General features: G+C 46.6%; 1 protein-coding gene across 1 annotated transcript in view; it reads right to left on the bottom strand.

The window, feature by feature from the left end:
- Positions 1 to 21,908, bottom strand: part of LOC134532329 (protein Wnt-11b-2-like) — a 94,240-nt gene that overhangs the window by 17,497 nt on the left and 54,835 nt on the right. Inside the window, exon 4 of the mRNA XM_063368749.1 lies at positions 186 to 425. Coding sequence (XP_063224819.1) covers positions 186 to 425 — 240 coding nt within the window. The remainder of the gene's footprint in view (positions 1 to 185; positions 426 to 21,908) is intronic.

The raw sequence follows: 21,908 nt of genomic DNA, 5'->3' as shown, positions 1-21,908 counted from the left end.
GTTAATAAAAGGATACTAATGGTCAATTAGGTTAGTTTACCTCCATTATAAATACTTTAAAACACTGTGGACGGTTGATTTGGTTAGGATAGCTACATTAAAGATACGGGAAAAAAAAACATGAACTTCGGGTAACTTGGGGTGTGGCTCTCTCGCCTGTGAAATGTGAAAAGGGCGTACCGCGCGTGAGGTCGGGCTGGAAGTGCGGCGCGCGCTCCACGGAGGAGCAGTTCCAGCGGCGGTCGGCGAACAGCGCCTCGCACGAGTTGACGGTCTGCGCCGCGGCGCGCGCCACGTGCGGCATCACTTCCACCGTGAGCCGGCAGAGGCGCGCCTGTCGCCTGGCCAGGCCCAGTGTTTGCCGCGCGCGCCGACAGGATGCGCTGGCGCTGCTGTTCCACTGCCACGAGGCGCCGCGCAGCGCGCTGCAACACCGCGCACAACTTACACTCGTGACAGGAACATCGAGCCAGACTTGTTTGCTTCCGCAATGAACGCCTGTGATGCGTGCGCCGACTGGAAATAAATTAAATCTTTCACAACACACAGACGATGCTAAATGTTTTAACATACCTACGGCTATTATCGAATACAATTCGCGGATATACGCCCATTAAAAGTCATCTATTGAACAGGACAGGCTCTGTAATCCCTTCACACTCCAAGCGCGGTCTTCCTGGAGCCGCCATTTGTTTACACGGGCCGACGTCAGCCGGTGATTGGCTGCTAGGTTCGCCAGAGGGCTCTAGTGGGCGGTTCCTCCTCACACGGCACTTCTTTAGGGGCAGGCCTGCTATTGGCAGAGCTCGGTGACCGTGGGCCAATCGGGATGCAGCGCGCAGGTACAAGTGTTTGAATTTCAGCCTGTTCTGAAATGAATCCGCGATTTATTTTCAGTCTCTATTAAAACCATACAATTATTCAGCTTTTTTTCCCTTCAGTGCTAGAGTGTTTAGTTGGCAAATTGAGTATTAACCAAATAGGGGGTTTATGTACTTTTACGCAATTATGTTTTGTAACGCTTAACATTTATGCGAGAAAAAAAATCTCGGCTCTCGGAATCATGGGCGCGGATCTCCCCCCATACTCTCGTGAGGCCTGCAGTTACCGCCCCTGCTTGTATTCATCCGCGCCGGCTGGTCCGCTGTGAGGACACAAGTGGAGGCACTTGACAGCCACGCCCCCTCCACTCAGCTAAGATCATAACACCGGGCGCTGGGACGAGGGGTTGCCACTCGAGACGAGGCAAGCGCGAAGCAGTGACGTCACCACAGGCGAGAGGAACCTCTCCCTATCACCGCACCGTCCGCCATGTACCCCGCCTGTGAGACATCCGGGCTGGAGCGCCTGCAAGTGTCTGCGCCATCCTTAATGAACACCTTATTTTCCAGAGAACCTGTGACGAGTGAACTGCAGTCCCACCGCCGCGACAGGGCGCATGGTCCGCTCTTGCACTCTCTCGCCGGAGGTGACCGTTACCATTTGAAGTCTTTGCTGTTCTATCGGAAGACGATGAACATAAGCTATGAAAGTTTATTTGTCATTTACACTTTTGCAGTAACTTGAATGGTTGCTGTGAAATATTAACACATCTAAATAAATAAAAAATGTAAATGTTGGTTCGTTCAAAATTTTAAATCTCCGAAAGTTATTCACCGTATGCTTTGAAATTTTGACACAACGTTGAATTCGAGTACGCGCGTGTTTTTACATAACTATGTCACACCTGTGACCGGTAAAAAAGGATCGATAAATATATAAATATATTAATATACAGATAGGTAAAACATACATAATTTTTTCATTGCTATAGAGACAAATATATAGAAATAGGCAAATAGAAGATGGAGTTAGAGAGATATAGAGGTAGATATGGATATAAAGATATAGAGAGATGTATAGTAGGTATAGGCTATGTGTACCTACTTCAAACAAATTACAAAAATAATATTGATAGAGGCATTGCAACCATGCCAGGCATTAGCAAGTTTTTATATGTAATTTTTAACCTACAGTAGCCTACGTAGATGTGTAGCTCCAGTTACAAATATGAGTGGCTGATGGAGATTATTTTAACCATAACTTAACAACGACTCGTATAATTTCAAGATTTACTGATAAATGATGGATAGCAAAAATCCTCAACAGAAACTTTAAAACATCATAAACACAGTTATTCAAAACGCATATTTGGAATTACTTTTAAATATGTATATGTATATAAGTCAACAAATTTTCATACACTATGGTACTCAAAAGTAAACCAACTTTATTTGGTCATTTCTCGTACTCGCATTATATAAAGGTAGTTGTTTCTTCCAGCCCACTCGCTGTGAACATAGTGTCTGGCACTCTGATCTCTTATAACACCCTCCCCCCCGCGCTCCTATTATCATCCCCCCCCCTCTTTCTCTCTCTCTCTCTCTGTTAGATATGTTAAGCTGTTAGAACTGTTAGAGTTGCTAGAGCTGTTAGAGCGCAGTCAAGTGTCTGATACTTGGCCAGCGCTTTCGTATAAACTAGTTTGTAAACGCTGAAACGTTTTTACACTTGTAGTCGGTAAAAACATAATTTAACGAAGCATAATTATTTTCAGACTAATCACGGGTGTTATGTAATCCAATATCACTAAGTAGAGGCGCACTTCTTTCACCGATCAACAACACATAGCTAGACGTGAACTAAACGTAATGAAGCCTCACAAACAATGAAATTCTCCAGTGGCGAACCACTCTGTGTGCACACACACTAGACTTAGACAGTGATAGGATGTCGCTAATTCTCTGTTAAATGAGCTGAAGTCAAACAAGATAACACTTTCTTGCAACATTTTCATCTGTAAATTATGTATTTACTAGGAGGTTGTAAGGCGCTCGTTGAAAAATGATAAATACAACAAACACTTTATTTTAATATATACGAATTTGTTTGTTTTTTTAATTTTGTGCAAATGAAAATAATTTCTGATATATGAAATAATACAAAATATTTGAAAACATATATACATAATCTGCATCTTTACTATCCACATAGCCTATAATTTTAGTATTGGGAAATTAAGTAGACCACAAAATAAGAATATTAACAATTCATAAGGGCCTAATTACAAAAAAAAGCAATTATGCATAAAATACTTTATGTCATACAAACGTATATTATATTCATTTTAAAATAAATATTTCCGAAAGAGCATAAATACAAAATTCAAAATATCATTAAAAAGATTTCCAGTGACGCGCACATAAATTTCTAAAAAAGGAAAAACTTTCACCGTTTTTCGTTAAGAGCTAAAATTCCTGATATATAAGCCTTTTTAGTAATTATAAGTATAGTTGGTTGTAGGGCACATAAGGCGTTGTAAAATGATGAATATAACAAACACTTTAATCTGTTGTATTAACCGCTAAGTTTAGCAGTAAGGAAGTAAGTGACCACAAAAAAGAATACAGTATACCCAAACATTCAAATGGGCGTAACTACAAATAAAGAAAATCTGCCAAAAAGACTTTCGGGCATACAAACATGCATTCCCCGGTCAACGATGAGAAAGGGAACTTGGTGAATTACTTTATTGTCACACATGATGTAATAGTGGCAAATCAATTATATTGACAACCTACCGACTTGTGTTTTCCATATGAGAGATGCAGAAACCTATATAGAAGTTACCTTGACTGATAGTAGACTCTCTATGATCTAACAGAGTGTACTGTTACAGAAGACAGCAGTAGCGATCACTGGCTAATTATTTACGACATTCAACTGGGAAACTTATCTCCATAACACTATACATCCACAAGAACACCTGCTGGCCTCGCTTCAATGAGGAAGGTAGTTGAACTAATGAACAAGAATATAGAAATATCTGGAGAGATGGCTCAATGCATTACTAATATGATACTTGAGGCATGCAACAGCCATGTGACTATTATGACAGCTAGATGTAAAGAACACCAGTGGTGGGATGTGTAATTAGAGAATTCCATGAAATATCTTAAGAATAAAAGAAAAGTTCTTAAAAGAGAGTGAAGAGAGTGTGTGTGAGAAGAAGTGTAATATAACAATAATGTGATATGAACAGGCAATATAAGGCGCCGATCATAAGGAAGCGAAGACTATAATGGCAGAAGTTAGTGTTGAATAAGGGAAACACAGACCAGTGGGGGCTTGTTTATCGACCATTCGAGATACCTGGATTTGTCGCAAATGGAGAACAGATAACATCGACTGAAGAAAATCTAAGAGCAATATTGAATGAGCTATTGCCAGTCGATGACAATGTGGATGAAACATACATGCAGAAAATGAAGAGAGAAGCAATGAATAGCAACCCTGATACTGAAGATATGCCACTATTTACAACTGAAGAGTTAAGCGAAGTAGTAAAGAAATTCAATCCAAATAAAGCTCTAGGTGAGGACAACATCACCGTTGAAATGTTGTGGAGATTATTCCCACGTGTAGGCTATATTAGATATACTATATGACACTTACTTAACATTGCTTTTCAGACACATGGAAAAGGGGCGCGCTGAAGATAAGATACACGGTAGTGGGAAGGCTCCACACATCATCAGGTCATACCGACACTTATCATGCTACCCATACTTGGAAATGTATATGAGAGCCTGCTCAAGAAAAGGCTATGCTCATTTCTGGACTCAGTTCAAGGAATTAACAACCATAATAGGGTTTCATGAGAGGGCGCAGCATTGAAACATCTTTTGCTGACATGACAAATGCCGTAAACAATATAGAATGTACTTATGTTCTTGGAGAGACGCTCAATATAGCAGACACTTTTGACGATGCCTGGTGGCCTGAGGTTATGTGGAGGTTGAAATCATTAGGATGCCCGGTCAATTTAAATGCTGCTGTGAATAGCTTCTGCAGGAACAGTAAATGCAATTCCACGCTAGGACATGTAAGATGCGAGAATACATTGATAAAAGGCTGCCCACAACGATTACTGGGATAATGCATCATCTTCAAAAACGCTGACGATGGCTTACTTTCGGTCCCAGCTATGACAAGGACAAGCTATGCAAAACAAGATGAACGGTCTATAGAGATTGTAAACAGATGGACGACAGAGAAAAAACTCAAGATAGCCGAAAATATTTATGCGATGATCCTAAAAGGTCGACTTAGTCACACAACATCCACTTATCCGGTATAATTGAAGACCTGTGAGGGTTGTTAACAAGGATAAATACCTTGGTATGTATCTGGGTGAAAAATTAAACTATCACAATCATGTCAAGTATGCCAGTAAGAAGCCATTAATATTATTTTGCAAGTTGATAAGCCTTGCACCTGCAAATTGGTGGCTTTATTTCGAAACGCTATTCACTATCTATAATGGAGTCTACATAAGTGTTATGAGTTATGCAGCTGCAGTATGGGCTAAGGTATTTGAACATATCCATATAAGACGGGTGCTTTTTTCTTCACAGAGAACAGTGCCAATTACTATTATAAAAGGGATAGAATTACATCAAAAGAAGCACTTCAGATAATAGCAGGAGCTATTCCCATTTTGATCTTTATAAAAGAGAAAGCAGCATTAACAAGACTTTCACAGATGCATAATGTCCCTAAGAAACACCAGACAAATGCCAGATAAGAGATATTGAGAGTACGGCAAAGTAGATGAGAAGAGAAAGTAAATAGAATATATACACATACGGTATCTTTCCTGGTGTCAAACGAGAATGAAGAACAGATGGGGCTCTGTGGATCTCTAACCGTCACAATATCTTCTGGACATGGAAATTTTGAACGTAATTTGCATCAGACGAACCTCGTTGAATCTCCAAGTCGCATTACATTTCAAGGTGACGATACAGTATCCCATGTAAATTTTGAATGTGCAGAAACAGAAGATATCAGGAATGAATACAGATAAGAACTGCTTGTAAATCACGAGTGCAGACATGAAGACTTGCCAACCAAGGCGAAGAGAAGTATGAAGGAAGTTTACAACACTCGGAAGCAACATTGTTGGGGAACAGACTGTGAGACTTACTCATGGTGTGCCAGTCAACACCCCTTCCTGGACACAGAAGATGAAGCAGAATATGGATAAAACACACCAAAGGGAAGTGGAAGACTAAAACACAAGAAAATAAGAAAAAAAAGGAAGGACACAATGGAAAAAAAAATGTGGATACGACACAAAAACCAAGAAGCAATAGGAATAAGTGATTACAAAATAAAAATTATAATATGTATTTAGGTGGTCATGATTGAGAAGAAGAAGAAGAGACTGATAATCGTAGAAGATGGAAACAGAAGCTGACATACACGAATGCAAGTCGAGAAGATGAAAGAAGTGATGAGGAAGGTATAGCCGAGGTGAAGTGCATGAAGGATGAAGACAGGAGACGGCGGGGCACAACCAGCAGTTAAGGCAGCGTGGTGTCGGCTGCCTGAAGGCCGTCACAGGCGCGGCGGCTCTCAGCGCGCGGCAAACACGCAGGCGTGCGCGCGCATTCGTTAGCGCGGCGTCAGTGGCGTGGACTGCAGCCGCCAGGGAGGGGCTCGTAGCTGCGGCCAGGCAGCCTCCAGACAATCCGAGTCGTGTCTCCAGCTGTCTCACATTGCCATCTGCCGTCCCGGAGCAATGGCGTGCAGGAGATCCCACAAGGAATGACTGTAGTGTTTTAACATCAGCCGTCGTGTGTATTTTTATGCACGGATGCAAAAATGGACAAAGTACATCTTATAATCTGACAAAGCTATATTCTGGCTGCAGGCACGGCGGTTAAAACAGAATGGATAAGTTGTTTCTGGCTGAGGCAAAATAATGGTACATACCATTCTAATATTGACTGAGGCCAGTCGTCCAGATGCCGGCAAACCACCGGTGTACATCTGGACAGACAAAGTAGTGCTCCTGGTACACCCTAGCAGGTTCAGTCCCTGGAGGAGGGGTGGGGGGGTGCGGCCGGGCTTCGGCCAGAAACAACTTGCCATCTGAACAATTACCTACCGAGTAAAACTAAATCACCTAATAATTTAGTTTACTAATTTTGTTTCCGAATTGGTCGACTGGATGTCTGTCCTGTAACACGATGGTGTGACGAGGACTGTAGCGAGGTGACTGGCCAGCAGCCCGCGTGCTGATCATCATTTCCACACGTCCGACACCACCAGCAGCGGAGCCTCGGTACCCCCCTTCCCCCTTCCCCCTTCCCCGGCGCTTTGCCGCTGAGCCCGGAGATTCTCTGCGTCTCTCGAGGCTCATGCGCGTGAAGTGGCGTGACAGGACGCCACTGTTCTTGAAGCTTCGAACGTCAAGTCGGGGGATTCTGATGACGAGTCACTCCGGAGGGTGGGAAGGCCTCTCCAGGGCAGGAACTGGCAGGCAGTTAGAAGTATAGACTGGCATGCGAGTACAGTGAAGTGACGAGGGTGAGTGACGCCCCTTCGTGAGAGATAGCATTATTTGGGACACACGTCATTGATAGTTTGGGGAAGCCTAATATGTACATCAAGTTCTGTCCCTGCCCGATTACACCTGAACAATTCACCTTTGACCAACCTCGGGTTTATTTATATATATTTATATTTCTCTGTTTATTTTAATGTAATTGTACTAACCTAACTAACAGTCCATAGTGTTTTAAAGTGTTTTAATGTAGCTAACCTAACCAACCACTTTTAATATTTGAATTCATTTTTCTCGTGCAATAATAAAACAAATTCTGAAGTTGGCCGAAGGTGAATTGTTCGGGTGTAATCGGGAAGGGACAGAACTTGATGTACATCTTAGGCTTCTCGATAGTTTGCACTGCATGTCACGGAGAAGCACAAATAACGGACAAAGAAAAGTGAACACTCACGCAGAAAACAAGGCAAAATCAACCTATGTCAAATAAAATTACTATATTTTTTTTTTGTGTTTCCTCTATGACATACAGTGCAAGCTAGCAATGGTGTATGTCCAAAATAATGTTATAAATCAGCACCCCCCCGTTGCAAGGATCATTGAAAGGACGTAACAACAACCTGAGCTGCTCTTCCAGCTGGCGATCAGACGCGGAACTCAGCTGACGAGAGACCATGGCGCGGTTACACTGGACGGAGCTGAGCTCACAGCGGCACGGCTAGCTCCATGGCTGCTTCCACCACCAGCCACCAACACTGACACATGCTCCAAGTCGTCTGTATTGTAATAGAGAAACTAGGCTAATCCCTCTTCAAAGTATGGAGCATGTGGTTCATAAATGTTTGTTTGGAGGACTTAAACACGACCACGTTTGGGCTTGTATCTAACTCTATGAAAGATTTTTTGACGTGACAACGATGAACGCCAGCTGCACGCACTAAAAAGTGTCCCGTTACGCACATTGTCCCGTTACGCTCATTGTACGCTTGCGCCGCATCTATCTCTCTTCCACTCGATTGGAACAACCATCGATTTGACTTTTTCGAGGCACATTAAACTTGAAACACTCCCATTCGTTTCCTACTTTTCCTATCATTGTCCTATCCTTAACAGAATAACACAGATTGGAAGAAGTTAAATAGCAAACATGTATAAAAGTTATAGTTAAAATAATCTCTTCGTTAAAGTAATAAACATATTTGAATTAATGAGTGCAAATAAAAGTAAATTTATCAATTAAATTGTAGATTTCATTTCACTCCTTCTTTGTATCCATACAAAATAGTGATAATTCAATAAAAAATGATTCAATTTTATTCATAAAAGTGTGCAATCATTTCATCAATGTTTTGTTATGACGTCACGTTTAACTATCGCCCGTAAACCAACTTTACAGACAACCAATTTTTATTATAGTTTAATAGTGTAATTAAATTTGGCAGCAAATATACTCGCGCCGTGTTGCAGATTGTTTCTTTGCTCTCAGCTGGCGATGTGTGTCTCCCGCCGCGCCCCATTAGCCGTGACGTCATAGCAATCACGGCTAACGAGTCTGCAACGGCGGAAATTGAAAAACGTAATGCTGTAAGGTCGCGGCGATTATGCTGTTCATAAAAATGAATAATTTTTCACTTTCCTTACATAAACTGCAAACTATTTTTTTGCATTCTGCTGAAAAGTTCTCGAAGCATCCTGGAATATGAGTGACCAACTGACATACGGGAATGTTTTCTTAAACATGTCATTAATTTTTCTACTTTCCTGGTTTATGTTTATAACAAATCAAGTACACGCAGTTAATGGTTTGAAACCGCTACTTTGTAGCAACTTAGTTTTATTGTTATTGCAAAGCGTGTAATTTGGACAGAACATTTTTTTTCCGCTTTTAGTTTAAAAGACGTAGTTAACATGAAATTACGAGACGTATAATGTTTCACGTCAAACGTTAACCGCTAACCATTACAGCCGTAATTCTAATTTATGTGGAAAAATATGGTTAAATCTGGGATTTTTTAAAAAAAATTCATTTAAAATGTGAGCAGGGTTAAGCAGTGATCAGGGAATCCTTGTGGCCGAGGAGGGGGGGGGGGGGCTCGGGGAATGATACAGACAAAAAAAAGGGAGTTGTAAAAGAAAAGCAAAAGGCAGGCTCACTCGGGCTTCATGGGCAGAGCGGCGTGAGAGCTAATTAGTGGTTGGATTCTGTGTCGGTAATTACAGTGTTTAGTGATCTGAGTGGAAGGGGTGGGGGAGGGGGGTAGGAAGGACCTGCAGGCCTGGAGTCGCAGGACCTCGAGCCCGTGTCCTTCACAGCGCAGAGTGCTGGAGTCGCAGGACCTTGTGAGAGCCAGCTGTGGCAGGACATCAGTTACAACTGCTGCTTCATTTGGATTCATCGCTTTCAAACTGATTTTGTAAATTTAATAAAAATACTAGGCAGGAAACAAGAAAATTATAGAAATTTAGCTACATACATTCACAGAGACATTTTTAAAACCTTTAGTGGGCTATGCTAATGTATTTCCTCTAAGCCTGTAAGGCCTCGTACACAGAAGCGGTAAGAATTTTGTTTCCTATTTGAACACGTCTGAATGTAAGCATGTGGTTCATATGTGTGTCATGTATTCAATAACATTGATATGTATATGACTTGTTCAAATAATTGTCTTAAAAACGAAGTAAAAAAAGTTCAGTTTTCTTTTCTCAAGAAAAATCAATACTTAAATTTATATGTGTAAATATTGGAGCTCTAAAAATTTACTATCCCCTGATATTTTAGTGTGAAAGTGAATTGTCTTTTAAACATCAGTTTAAAAAATTTACTCATTAAAATTCTATAAAAGTTATACTGTACCTCCACCAGCCCTGGCCACGGCTCGCTGCAGGCCATAAGGGCGACTCCGATACGAGCAACCTCGGTCCAGTAGCCTCTACGCGCGATGATGGGCGAACCTTTGGAGAATAGCTTTGTACAATTTTTTTTGGATCGAATTCTTTAAACATCGGTTTCAAATAAATTCTAAACAAACCTAGCTAAATAATTTTCCTCTTATTTATTAACTTAATGGCAAAGTTAAGGCTTCTAGCTTTCTCTTACACTTATCTGTCTTCCTTTACTGTTATTGTTGAAGCTGCCTCGTCGTTAGTCCACAGTGTTAGTCTGTGCTCTTGGTTGTGTTGTCCATTGTGCCTGTTCATGTTCATCGTTGAGTTTATCTGTTTCATATAGCTGATTTATTCATTTATATATCGTCTTTATTGGTGGCACTTTTCTCCAATTACATCAAATAGTGGAATATTAAAAATTAAGCATGATATAAGCAGATGTTGACTAAATATTAAGAGAACAAATTAAAATTTTAACTTAATGTTCAAATATTAACTATTACAAAAGATTCAATCATAAATAATTTAAAGCAATTAAAAATTAAGCATAGACATACATAAAAAGGAAAGTGATTAAACATACAGCAAATAGTATCAAAAATAATAGGTGCTACTACATTAAAACCAGTCACTTGCACATTCACACACAGATTCAAGCAGTAGGGTAGCGGCGAAGTGGTCATGGTAAGCAGTTGTTACAAAGATTTTTTTTTTCAGCCTGTACTTAAAGGAAGCTAGATTTTTTGTTTGCCTCGTCGTTTGGTCTAATTTATTCCAGAGCCTGCTACTCGCGGTTGCAAAAGATCCCGACAGACATTTGCTCTCTGTGGATTTATGTTTTAAATTATGTTTCTTGATTCGCGTTCTTGAGTGTTCCCCATGCCCGCTCCGGCGCGTGTCCCAGGACAAGGGCGGAGGCCCTCGACCTCCGGGGACTCCTCGTGGTTCCTGGAAGGTCTGCTGTGTGCGCAGCGATACAGCCCGGCGGCGACTCAAACACGCCGCGCGATAGCGTCCCCCCGCGCCCTTCCCTCCCCCCTGGTCGCCAAAACAAGGTCCTGTCCTCGCAGGACCTCTCTGGGCAGGACATGCGCGGTGTTGCCAGACGAGGTGTCTGCGCCTGCTCGGGTGTGCACATGTACCCGCATTCAGCAAGAAAGAAAAACAATTAATAGACAAAAAATACGGAACAATAGTCACGTAGAATGGAAAACCAATCAGGGCGGCCTGGCCGTAACGCACTGGTATTAAACATCCCCGTCTTTTTGAAAACAGTTATCGCTACGCTGAATGCCTAAGGATCTCTGGAGAACCACAGGATCAAGTTGCAGTAAGCCAACATATTATTTATATTACAGGTAATATTTACAATAATTTTTCGCCAACCTTTAAGCTGAAAATACCATTCCTCACGAGTCGCTAGAAAAGTAGTCTTCAAATTTTACATATTACCCCCTTCCCCCAAAAAACCACCAAAAGACGCTTTTTACAATCCCTTGCACTGGCCTTAACAGTAGAGCCAAAATTGCATTTGAACTATGAAATGTTATGTTGTTATGAGATCGAAGAGAACAGAGTATGAGATGCGGGCGCCTGAATGACAGCTGAGCTGAGTACTGCTCCTGCCCGAAGGAACCCGCAGTACCGAGTGAGCCAGTGTGTGGACAGTGGCTGAGGGCGTTACTGGTACTCTGAGACGGTCTCTCCTAGCCTCTCCTGTGTTGCACATCAGCCGTAAGCAACCTGCTGGCATCTAGCGAGCATTCGAGTTTGTTTTATACCACAGATAACACTCTTCCATCAAGCTTTATTGCTTTCTTTTTGTAACATGCCATTTCAATGTAGAGAACCTTTCAATATCGTTAAGAACAAAAGGCATTTCGCCCTAACTTCACCACCAAATAAAAAAGATAAATAAATACATTAATAAATACTGAAACATAAGGAACGTGCACGCGATTGGACTTAAGGCTCGCTAGTTACATGTTATTTGAATAAATACTTCTAAAATAAGCTTGCAGAAGCTATTGGGTGATTCCCCCCGTCGTCGATAATGAATTAATAGCGTGTGATCTCGACGCCTTTAGCTATGAATAGGTTCCTGGTTTTTATTTATTTATTAGAACATCCTAAGAAGTTATTCTGGATAAGAAATGATGGTGCGTGGATCTAAGATGGCGGGTGACTATTTGCAATTTAACCGATGTACTATCTAGCTTAGTAAAAAAAAAGGAAGTGTAATAGTGTTCTGAGCTAACATCTGACATCCCAGAAATTCGTCAGAATTTTTTAAAACATTTTAACTGTGCAAACTTTTTTTTGGGAAGAAAAATGTAATGTAATACATATGTATGGGAAGTGTGTAAGCTTGATTCCGTTGGAGTTTGCGCTGAGATTTTTTTGGTTTGTCACTGATTTTGTTTAATTCTGTGTGTGTTTGCTTGTATTATTTCGACAATAGCTCATCTCGGATTGTTTTCTGTGTTTTGTAGTTTTTAAACATTTTCTTTGGCGTCCTTAGTTCTCTGTGACAGACTGACACTCTTTTACCGGGAATAAAACAAGGCCTTCAATTTCAACTGCTGTCAGCTCACAACACCAACAAATTCTAAGAAGTGTGAATCCCTTCATTGCTCTCTAGAGCCTGCTTTAAGACGAGGTAACGAGAGAGGGCGGGACAATGTTTGCAGGAGTATTTTCTGGTGCGAAATCTCCTGTTACAGAAACATCTCGAAGAATCACAAAGTTGTGGAGCGTGTCGTTATCTTTATGGTGTTGCCATAGAACGATAACAACACATTCTTGCTTTAGATGAGTGACTGCGTGCCGCTCCAAAGCTGCGCCTTAGAGGCGACTACACGCTTGACTTGCGTACTAGTATCGCCCTTGTAGCGCTTCGTTAAGTCTTTCAACAATACGTGTTCCTAGTTTTCACCAAAATATGGACAGCGCTTCCAACCAGATACTCCTGACCTCCCTGTTCGCAAACACTGCAGTGATGCAGAAGCGACCACTTATACCTACTGGGTCATTATAAAAATGTCAGATTACATCAGTGCATTTTTTACAGTGGAACTTGTAAATTATTGTCAGCTGAATGTTTTCTAGTAATAGCCTTGGAAATAAATGAATTATAAGATATACTGTGAACAGAAATTATTCAATTTTATTCATAAAAGTATGCAATCATTTCATCAATGTTTTGTTATGACGTTGTCACGTTAAACTATCGTCCGTAAACCGACTTTACAGACAACCAATTTTCTTCTGGTGTGAACTAACACTATAACCGTACAGTGAGGAGCAGGCAGAGGTCTCGAGGGTTGTACTCCTGTGAGCGGAGAAGTCTACTGCCGAGAGCTCAGATGAAGGGCCCGGCGTGAAGATATTCTGAGCAGATGTTTCTGCTTATTCCTGAATCTTCAAGGCGGTGTAGTTGTAAAGAGTGTAGCGCAGGTAGTTTGGTATCTGAGTAGCAGGGGTGGAGTAGCAACAGCCTGCGCGGTGGGCCCTACCCGCGACCTTCAGCAAGTTAGTATTTCAATCACTTTTTCTTCGGTAGGATTTTTGATACGGCTCCATAAAATTGCCATGAACTTAAAATTAATTTTTCAGTATATGCCAAGATGAACACCTTAAAATCCAAGTACAATAATTATCTTTGTAAATATTTATTAAACATTTTTGGTTGGTATTCCTTCTAATAAAGCACGATTTAAGTATTTATTTTTAATTTGACGAGTGTCTGTTTGGAACGAAAAAAAACAAACGAAATCAATATTATGTTTAAAGTCATATCCTACACTCCACTTTATTTCAGATATGTCAAATATCTTATTACAAGTGTATTTGCGACGTGATAACACGTGAACTGTCTCGTTGCGTCTCTGGCGAGTGCTGAGAGACTGGCGCGCATGTCTCTGCAAGTCTCAAGGCCACTGCGAGGGGCCAATGGCCGCCGACCCGCGCAACAGTTGCAGGCTTGCAGAATACCGCGCCAGCCAGGTGTTCCAAACATAACCCGTTACTTATAAAGTGCTTGTCGGAATAAAGTCAAAATACGAAAAACGGAAAGAGAATTAAAAACTTGCCTACAAATATATAACTTGCGACCGAAATAAAAGCCGTAGTCCATATTCCAGAATCGAGCGCAGGCCATATGCCACAAATCAAAAACGCTACGAAAATTAAAAACAAAAAAGTACTGCAAGACCCCTTCTGGTATAACAAACGATGCTTGTATTGCCGTTTTTATTACTAGTTAGGTTAAAAAAAGAATTTAAAATGTTCATTAGTTTGCTAAGTTGAAGTCTTGGGCTAAAAGGTGCGTTAACGTTCTTAAGCACATAAATAATTACTATCACGGCAACTTTCACAACAATTTGTTTGGATGTAGATTCCTACGTTTGAATCGAAAAGTCATAGTAACAAAAGGTACTGCTTACAGCGATAGAGTGACTAAAGGTAGTGCTAAGAGTGATAGAGTGACTTAAGGTGGTACTAACAGCAAAAGAGTGAAAATGGCTTTGCAAAATTCACCAAGCACGAGTTCAAAAATGTAAATCAGCAAAGTAAATGTTTCAAATTTTTCTGTAGAGTGTGGTAGGCCTGTCAAACCTCGGATCAGAGCCTTGCCCTCGTAGCCTCCCAGAACACGGGGAACATGAGTGGCCTAGTTGCCTGATGAAGGGCTCACCTGGACACCTCCCAGAGGCCGGGGAACATGAGTGGCCTGGTTGCCTGCTGAAGAGCCTCACCTGGGCGCATCCCAGAGGCCGAGGAACATGAGTGGCCTGGTTGCCTGTAGAAGGAGCTCACCTGGACGCCTCCCAGAGGCCGGGGAACATGAGTGGCCTGGTTGCCTGCTGAAGAGCCTCACCTGGGCGCATCCCAGAGGCCGGGGAACATGAGTGGCCTGGTTGCCTGTAGAAGGAGCTCACCTGGGCGCCTCCTAGAGGCCGAGGAACATGAGTGGCCTGGTTGCCTGCTGAAGAGCTCACCTGGGCGCCTCCCAGAGGCCGGGGAACATGAGTGGCCTGGTTGCCTGCTGAAGGGCTCACCTGGACACCTCCCAGAGGCCGGGGAACATGAGTGGCCTGGTTGCCTGCTGAAGAGCCTCACCTGGGCGCCTCCCAGAGGCCGGGGAACATGAGTGGCCTGGTTGCCTGCTGAAGGGCTCACCTGGACACCTCCCAGAGGCCGGGGAACATGAGTGGCCTGGTTGCCTGCTGAAGAGCCTCACCTGGGCGCATCCCAGAGGCCGAGGAACATGAGTGGCCTGGTTGCCTGTAGAAGGAGCTCACCTGGACACCTCCCAGACGCCGGGGAACATGAGTGGCCTGGTTGCCTGCTGAAGAGCCTCACCTGGGCGCCTCCTAGAGGCCGAGGAACATGAGTGGCCTGGTTGCCTGCTGAAGGATATCACCTGGGCGCCTCCCAGAGGCCGAGGAACATGAGTGGCCTGGTTGCCTGCTAAAGAGGCTCACCGGGGCGCCTCTCAGAGGCCGGGGAACATAAGTGGCCTGGTTGCCTGCTGAAGAGCCTCAACCTGGGCGCCTCCCAGACGCCGGGGAACATGAGTGGCCTGGTTGCCTGCTGAAGAACTCACCTGGGCGCCTCCCAGAGGCAGGGGAACATGAGTGGCCTTGTTGCCTGATGAAGGGGCTCTCCTGGGCGCCTCCCAGAGTCCGGGGAACATGAGTGGCCTGGTTGCCTGCTGAAGAGCCTCACCTGGGCGCATCCCAGAGGCCGGGGAACATGAGTGGCCTGGTTGCCTGCTGAAGGAGCTCACATGTGCGCCTCCCAGACGCCGGGGAACATGAGTGGCCTGGTTGCCTGCTGAAGAGCCTCACCTGGGCGCATCCCAGAGGCCGGGGAACATGAGTGGCCTGGTTGCCTGATGAAGGGCTCACCTGGACACCTCCCAGACGCCGGGGAACATGAGTGGCCTGGTTGCCTGCTGAAGAGGCTCACCGGGGCGCCTCCCAGAGGCCGGGGAACATGAGTGGCCTGGTTGCCTGCTGAAGAGGCTCACCGGGGCGCCTCCCAGAGGCCGGGGAACATGAGTGGCCTGGTTGCCTGCTGAAGAGGCTCACCGGGGCGCCTCCCAGAGGCCGGGGAACATGAGTGGCCTGGTTGCCTGCTGAAGAGGCTCACCGGGGCGCCTCCCAGAGGCCGGGGAACATGAGTGGCCTGGTTGCCTGCTGAAGAGGCTCACCGGGGCGCCTCCCAGAGGCCGGGGAACATGAGTGGCCTGGTTGCCTGCTGAAGAGGCTCACCGGGGCGCCTCCCAGAGGCCGGGGAACATGAGTGGCCTGGTTGCCTGCTGAAGAGGCTCACCGGGGCGCCTCCCAGAGGCCGGGGAACATGAGTGGCCTGGTTGCCTGCTGAAGAGGCTCACCGGGGCGCCTCCCAGAGGCCGGGGAACATGAGTGGCCTGGTTGCCTGCTGAAGAGGCTCACCGGGGCGCCTCCCAGACGCCGGGGAACATGAGTGGCCTGGTTGCCTGCTGAAGAGCCTCACCTGGGCGCATCCCAGAGGCCGGGGAACATGAGTGGCCTGGTTGCCTGCTGAAGAGGCTCACCGGGGCGCCTCCCAGAGGCCGGGGAACATGAGTGGCCTGGTTGCCTGCTGAAGAGCCTCACCTGGGCGCATCCCAGAGGCCGGGGAACATGAGTGGCCTGGTTGCCTGCTGAAGAGGCTCACCGGGGCGCCTCCCAGACGCCGGGGAACATGAGTGGCCTGGTTGCCTGATGAAGGGCTCACCTGGACACCTCCCAGACGCCGGGGAACATGAGTGGCCTGGTTGCCTGCTGAAGAGGCTCACCGGGGCGCCTCCCAGAGGCCGGGGAACATGAGTGGCCTGGTTGCCTGCTGAAGAGGCTCACCGGGGCGCCTCCCAGAGGCCGGGGAACATGAGTGGCCTGGTTGCCTGCTGAAGAGGCTCACCGGGGCGCCTCCCAGAGGCCGGGGAACATGAGTGGCCTGGTTGCCTGCTGAAGAGGCTCACCGGGGCGCCTCCCAGAGGCCGAGGAACATGAGTGGCCTGGTTGCCTGTAGAAGGAGCTCACCTGGACACCTCCCAGACGCCGGGGAACATGAGTGGCCTGGTTGCCTGCTGAAGAGGCTCACCGGGGCGCCTCCCAGAGGCCGGGGAACATGAGTGGCCTGGTTGCCTGTAGAAGGAGCTCACCTGGGTGCCTCCCAGAGGCCGGGGAACATGAGTGGCCTGGTTGCCTGCTGAAGAGGCTCACCGGGGCGCCTCCCAGAGGCCGGGGAACATGAGTGGCCTGGTTGCCTGCTTAATAACTCACCTGGGTGCCTCCCAGAGGCCGGGGAACATGAGTGGCCTGGTTGCCTGCTGAAGGGCTCACCTGGACACCTCCCAGAGGCCGGGGAACATGAGTGGCCTGGTTGCCTGCTGAAGACCTCACCTGGGCGCAACCCAGAGGCAGGGGAACATGAGTGGCCTGGTTGCCTGATGAAGGGGCTCACCTGGGCGCCTCCCAGAGGCCGGGGAACATGAGTGGCCTGGTTGCCTGCTGAAGAGCCTCACCTGGGCGCATCCCAGAGGCCGGGGAACATGAGTGGCCTGGTTGCCTGCTGAAGGAGCTCACCTGTGCGCCTCCCAGAGGCCGGGGAACATGAGTGGCCTGGTTGCCTGCTGAAGGGCTCACCTGGGCGCCTCCCAGAGGCCGGGGAACATGAGTGGCCTGGTTGCCTGCTGAAGAGCCTCACCTGGGCGCCTCCCAGAGGCCGGGGAACATGAATGGCCTGGTTACCTGCTGAAGAGCCTCACCTGGGCGCCTCCCAGAGGCCGGGGAACATGAGTGGCCTGGTTGCCTGCTGAAGGGCTCACCTGGGCGCCTCCCAGAGGCCGGGGAACATGAGTGGCCTGGTTGCCTGCTGAAGGGCTCACCTGGGCGCCTCCCAGAGGCCGGGGAACATGAGTGGCCTGGTTGCCTGCTGAAGAGCCTCACCTGGGCGCATCCCAGAGGCCGGGGAACATGAGTGGCCTGGTTGCCTGCTGAAGGGCTCACCTGGGCGCCTCCCAGAGGCCGGGGAACATGAGTGGCCTGGTTGCCTGCTGAAGGGCTCACCTGGGCGCCTCCCAGAGGCCGGGGAACATGAGTGGCCTGGTTGCCTGCTGAAGAGCCTCACCTGGGCGCCTCCCAGAGGCCGGGGAACATGAATGGCCTGGTTACCTGCTGAAGAGCCTCACCTGGGCGCATCCCAAAGGCAGGGGAACATGAGTGGCCTGGTTGCCTGCTGAAGAGCCTCACCTGGGCGCATCCCAAAGGCAGGGGAACATGAGTGGCCTGGTTGCCTGCTGAAGAGCCTCACCTGGGCGCCTCCCAGAGGCAGGGGAACATGAGTGGCCGGGTTGCCTGCTGAAAAGCCTCACCTGGGCGCCTCCTAGAGGCCGGGGAGCATGAGTGGCCTGGTTGCCTGCTGAAGACCTCACCTGGGCGCATCCCAGAGGCCGGGGAACATGAGTGGCCGGGTTGCCTGCTGAAAAGCCTCACCTGGGCGCCTCCCAGAGGCCGGGGAGCATGAGTGGCCTGGTTGCCTGCTGAAGACCTCACCTGGGCGCATCCCAGAGGCAGGGGAACATGAGTGGCCTGGTTGCCTGCTGAAGGGCTCACCTGGGCGCCTCCCAGAGGCCGGGGAACATGAGTGGCCTGGTTGCCTGATGAAGGGGCTCACCTGGGCGCATCCCAGAGGCCGGGGAACATGAGTGGCCTGGTTGCCTGCTGAAGGGCTCACCTGGACACCTCCCAGAGGCCGGGGAACATGAGTGGCCTGGTTGCCTGCTGAAGACCTCACCTGGGCGCATCCCAGAGGCAGGGGAACATGAGTGGCCTGGTTGCCTGCTGAAGACCTCACCTGGGCGCATCCCAGAGGCAGGGGAACATGAGTGGCCTGGTTGCCTGCTGAAGACCTCACCTGGGCGCATCCCAGAGGCAGGGGAACATGAGTGGCCTGGTTGCCTGCTGAAGACCTCACCTGGGCGCATCCCAGAGGCAGGGGAACATGAGTGGCCTGGTTGCCTGCTGAAGACCTCACCTGGGCGCATCCCAGAGGCAGGGGAACATGAGTGGCCTGGTTGCCTGCTGAAGACCTCACCTGGGCGCATCCCAGAGGCAGGGGAACATGAGTGGCCTGGTTGCCTGCTGAAGACCTCATCTGGGCGCATCCCAGAGGCAGGGGAACATGAGTGGCCTGGTTGCCTGCTGAAGACCTCACCTGGGCGCATCCCAGAGGCAGGGGAACATGAGTGGCCTGGTTGCCTGCTGAAGACCTCACCTGGGCGCATCCCAGAGGCAGGGGAACATGAGTGGCCTGTTTGACTGCTGAATAGCCTCACCTGGGCGCATCCCAGAGGCAGGGGAACATGAGTGGCCTGTTTGACTGCTGAAGAGCCTCACCTGGGCGCATCCCAGAGGCCGGGGAACATGAGTGGCCTGGTTGCCTGATGAAGGGCTTACCTGTGAAAGGCGGAGGGCCGGTGTGATTGGTCGCGCCTCGCTGACCGGAAGCCCGCGGCCCGTGGTGGAGGAATGCCGGCCGCGTGTCTGCGGCGGCGCGGCGCGCGATGAAGCTGTAAGGGAGGCGGCGAGCTTCAAAGGGGCCGGCCGTTCAGCCGAGGGCGCGCCACGTCAACGTGATCCAGCCCGCAGCCGCCCGCCGCTCGTGACATGTAGTACATCATGCACTCTTACCCCAACCGTATCTTCGGCTCTATGGCTGATCGCATACCTACCGCTCTTTCGAAGAAAATTATTTATACGTGCCTTTTCAATCAATAATAGGGTGGAAGTTTTCTGTCATTTCACATTTTATTGTTAATGCTAAATTTTTCCTACGACACTCTTTGAAACCTTACCAAATCCACATTTGGCTATCCCTAAAATATTGTTTCTATCTATAAAACACAACAATATTGTTTCGATTTTTATTTTTTTCCTTCTGAGACAATACAAATATATCTCAATAAACTACCATATATCAATTAAAACGACAAACTAAATTGCCTAGATACATCTATGTGCTGCCACTAACTGTTGGAGTGAAGGAACCTCCAGTACTTATTAGCTACGAAGCCACTTGAACTACGTCTCTGTGCTGATTGGCCTGAGTTAAGCCAATCAGTGCTGATTGGCCGAGCCATGCCAGAGGCAGACCGACCCATCTACCCGCCGACGTGGTTGGTCGTCGTGGTAGTCGAGGTCTGAACAGCGCCTCTCTGGTTGGCTTATTGCAACTGGGACGAAGCGGGGTGACGCTACAGGCGACAGCGGTGCGCGCGGCCAGTGCATAGTGGACTCTATGCACAAGGTTCTGGACTGGGAGCTGCGTGGTTGAGTCGTATCTGCGGGACGAAACTCTGAGACGTGACTTCATCACATCACTGGGTGGAAATTAAGTTAAAATCGCGCTGCATGTGCTTGTAAGTCTTTCAGTGATCTGTACCAAATTAATGTATCAAAATAGATTTTAAAAACACCAATGCTAATCACTTCCACCATATCTAACTAAATACAATTATATTTGTGTTTTAGTTTATAGGGGTCGGGGGAAGGGCCACACAAAAGATAAATCCTTTTTGATATATATGCTTTATATATATATATATGAATGTCTTTTAGTGAAATTTTATTGATGTTTTCCGTTAAACAAATGACATCCAGCAATATTGAGTATTTGTATGTATATTTGAATGGGCGAGTAATCCTCTGAAGGTCAACACACAAGTTGACACTTCGTGCAGGAGGAAACCTCTATGTCAATAAGTAACCATCGGTCTCCTCAAATGTAGGATTGTGAATTGTCCCACTGGTGCAAAAACGGAAATTATTGCCATGACATTCGGGTTGATTTAAGTCAGTGTACTTTTTGAGACTGTTCATGTCATGTCTCCTCGCTGGTCTGCCGGCTGAATGTTTGGGTTTGACATACTTGGAGCTTACTGGAACAACAAGTGAGGAATACAAAACAAACATTCTATAACCTTCTTGAAATCTGAAGGTGATCTATAAAAATTTACTTCAACCTAAGCCCATTTCCAAATATAAAAAAGGAATGTGTTTCATTCAACATATCTCTTGTTTATTAGATAAGCCGATAATCTGTGGAGTGGTGTAGCCTACCGAGTTAATATGCAGTATAGTCACGGAAAGCAAAACTGACTCATAGCTGCACATTAAGATTTTTCGAGTGATATAACACATGGACGATTTGCAGGCTTTGAATTCCCTGAGAATATCCCGGATTTTCGCTGATGTGATAAGGCTATTATAAATAATGTGTGCAGATTCACTAAAATTTCTTACTGTTGAAATAATGAAAAACTTTAACTTATGATTATGACGATTTACAAAATTACTAATGCTGTATGGGGATATGATTCTGAGCCTAATGAGTAAAATCTTAAAGGGTACGTTGCATTAAATTTTGTGAGGTTTATTATAAGTAGGGACCGGAAAAATTCGCGGACTCAATGATATCTAGGATAGCCTCCATTATCCTCTGCACTTCTCAAGTAAACACGCGTGTTCCTTGGTTACTGAAGTGTGAGTCATCTCCACTGGGTAGCTTGTGATTCGACGCTTCTTTGGTCGATAGTCTC

The sequence above is a fragment of the Bacillus rossius genome, chromosome 5 (assembly GCF_032445375.1).
Source record: "Bacillus rossius redtenbacheri isolate Brsri chromosome 5, Brsri_v3, whole genome shotgun sequence".
Lineage (NCBI taxonomy): Eukaryota > Metazoa > Arthropoda > Insecta > Phasmatodea > Bacillidae > Bacillus > Bacillus rossius.
Note: the sequence above shows the minus strand (reverse complement) of the source record. Positions and strands in the feature narration are given on the sequence as shown.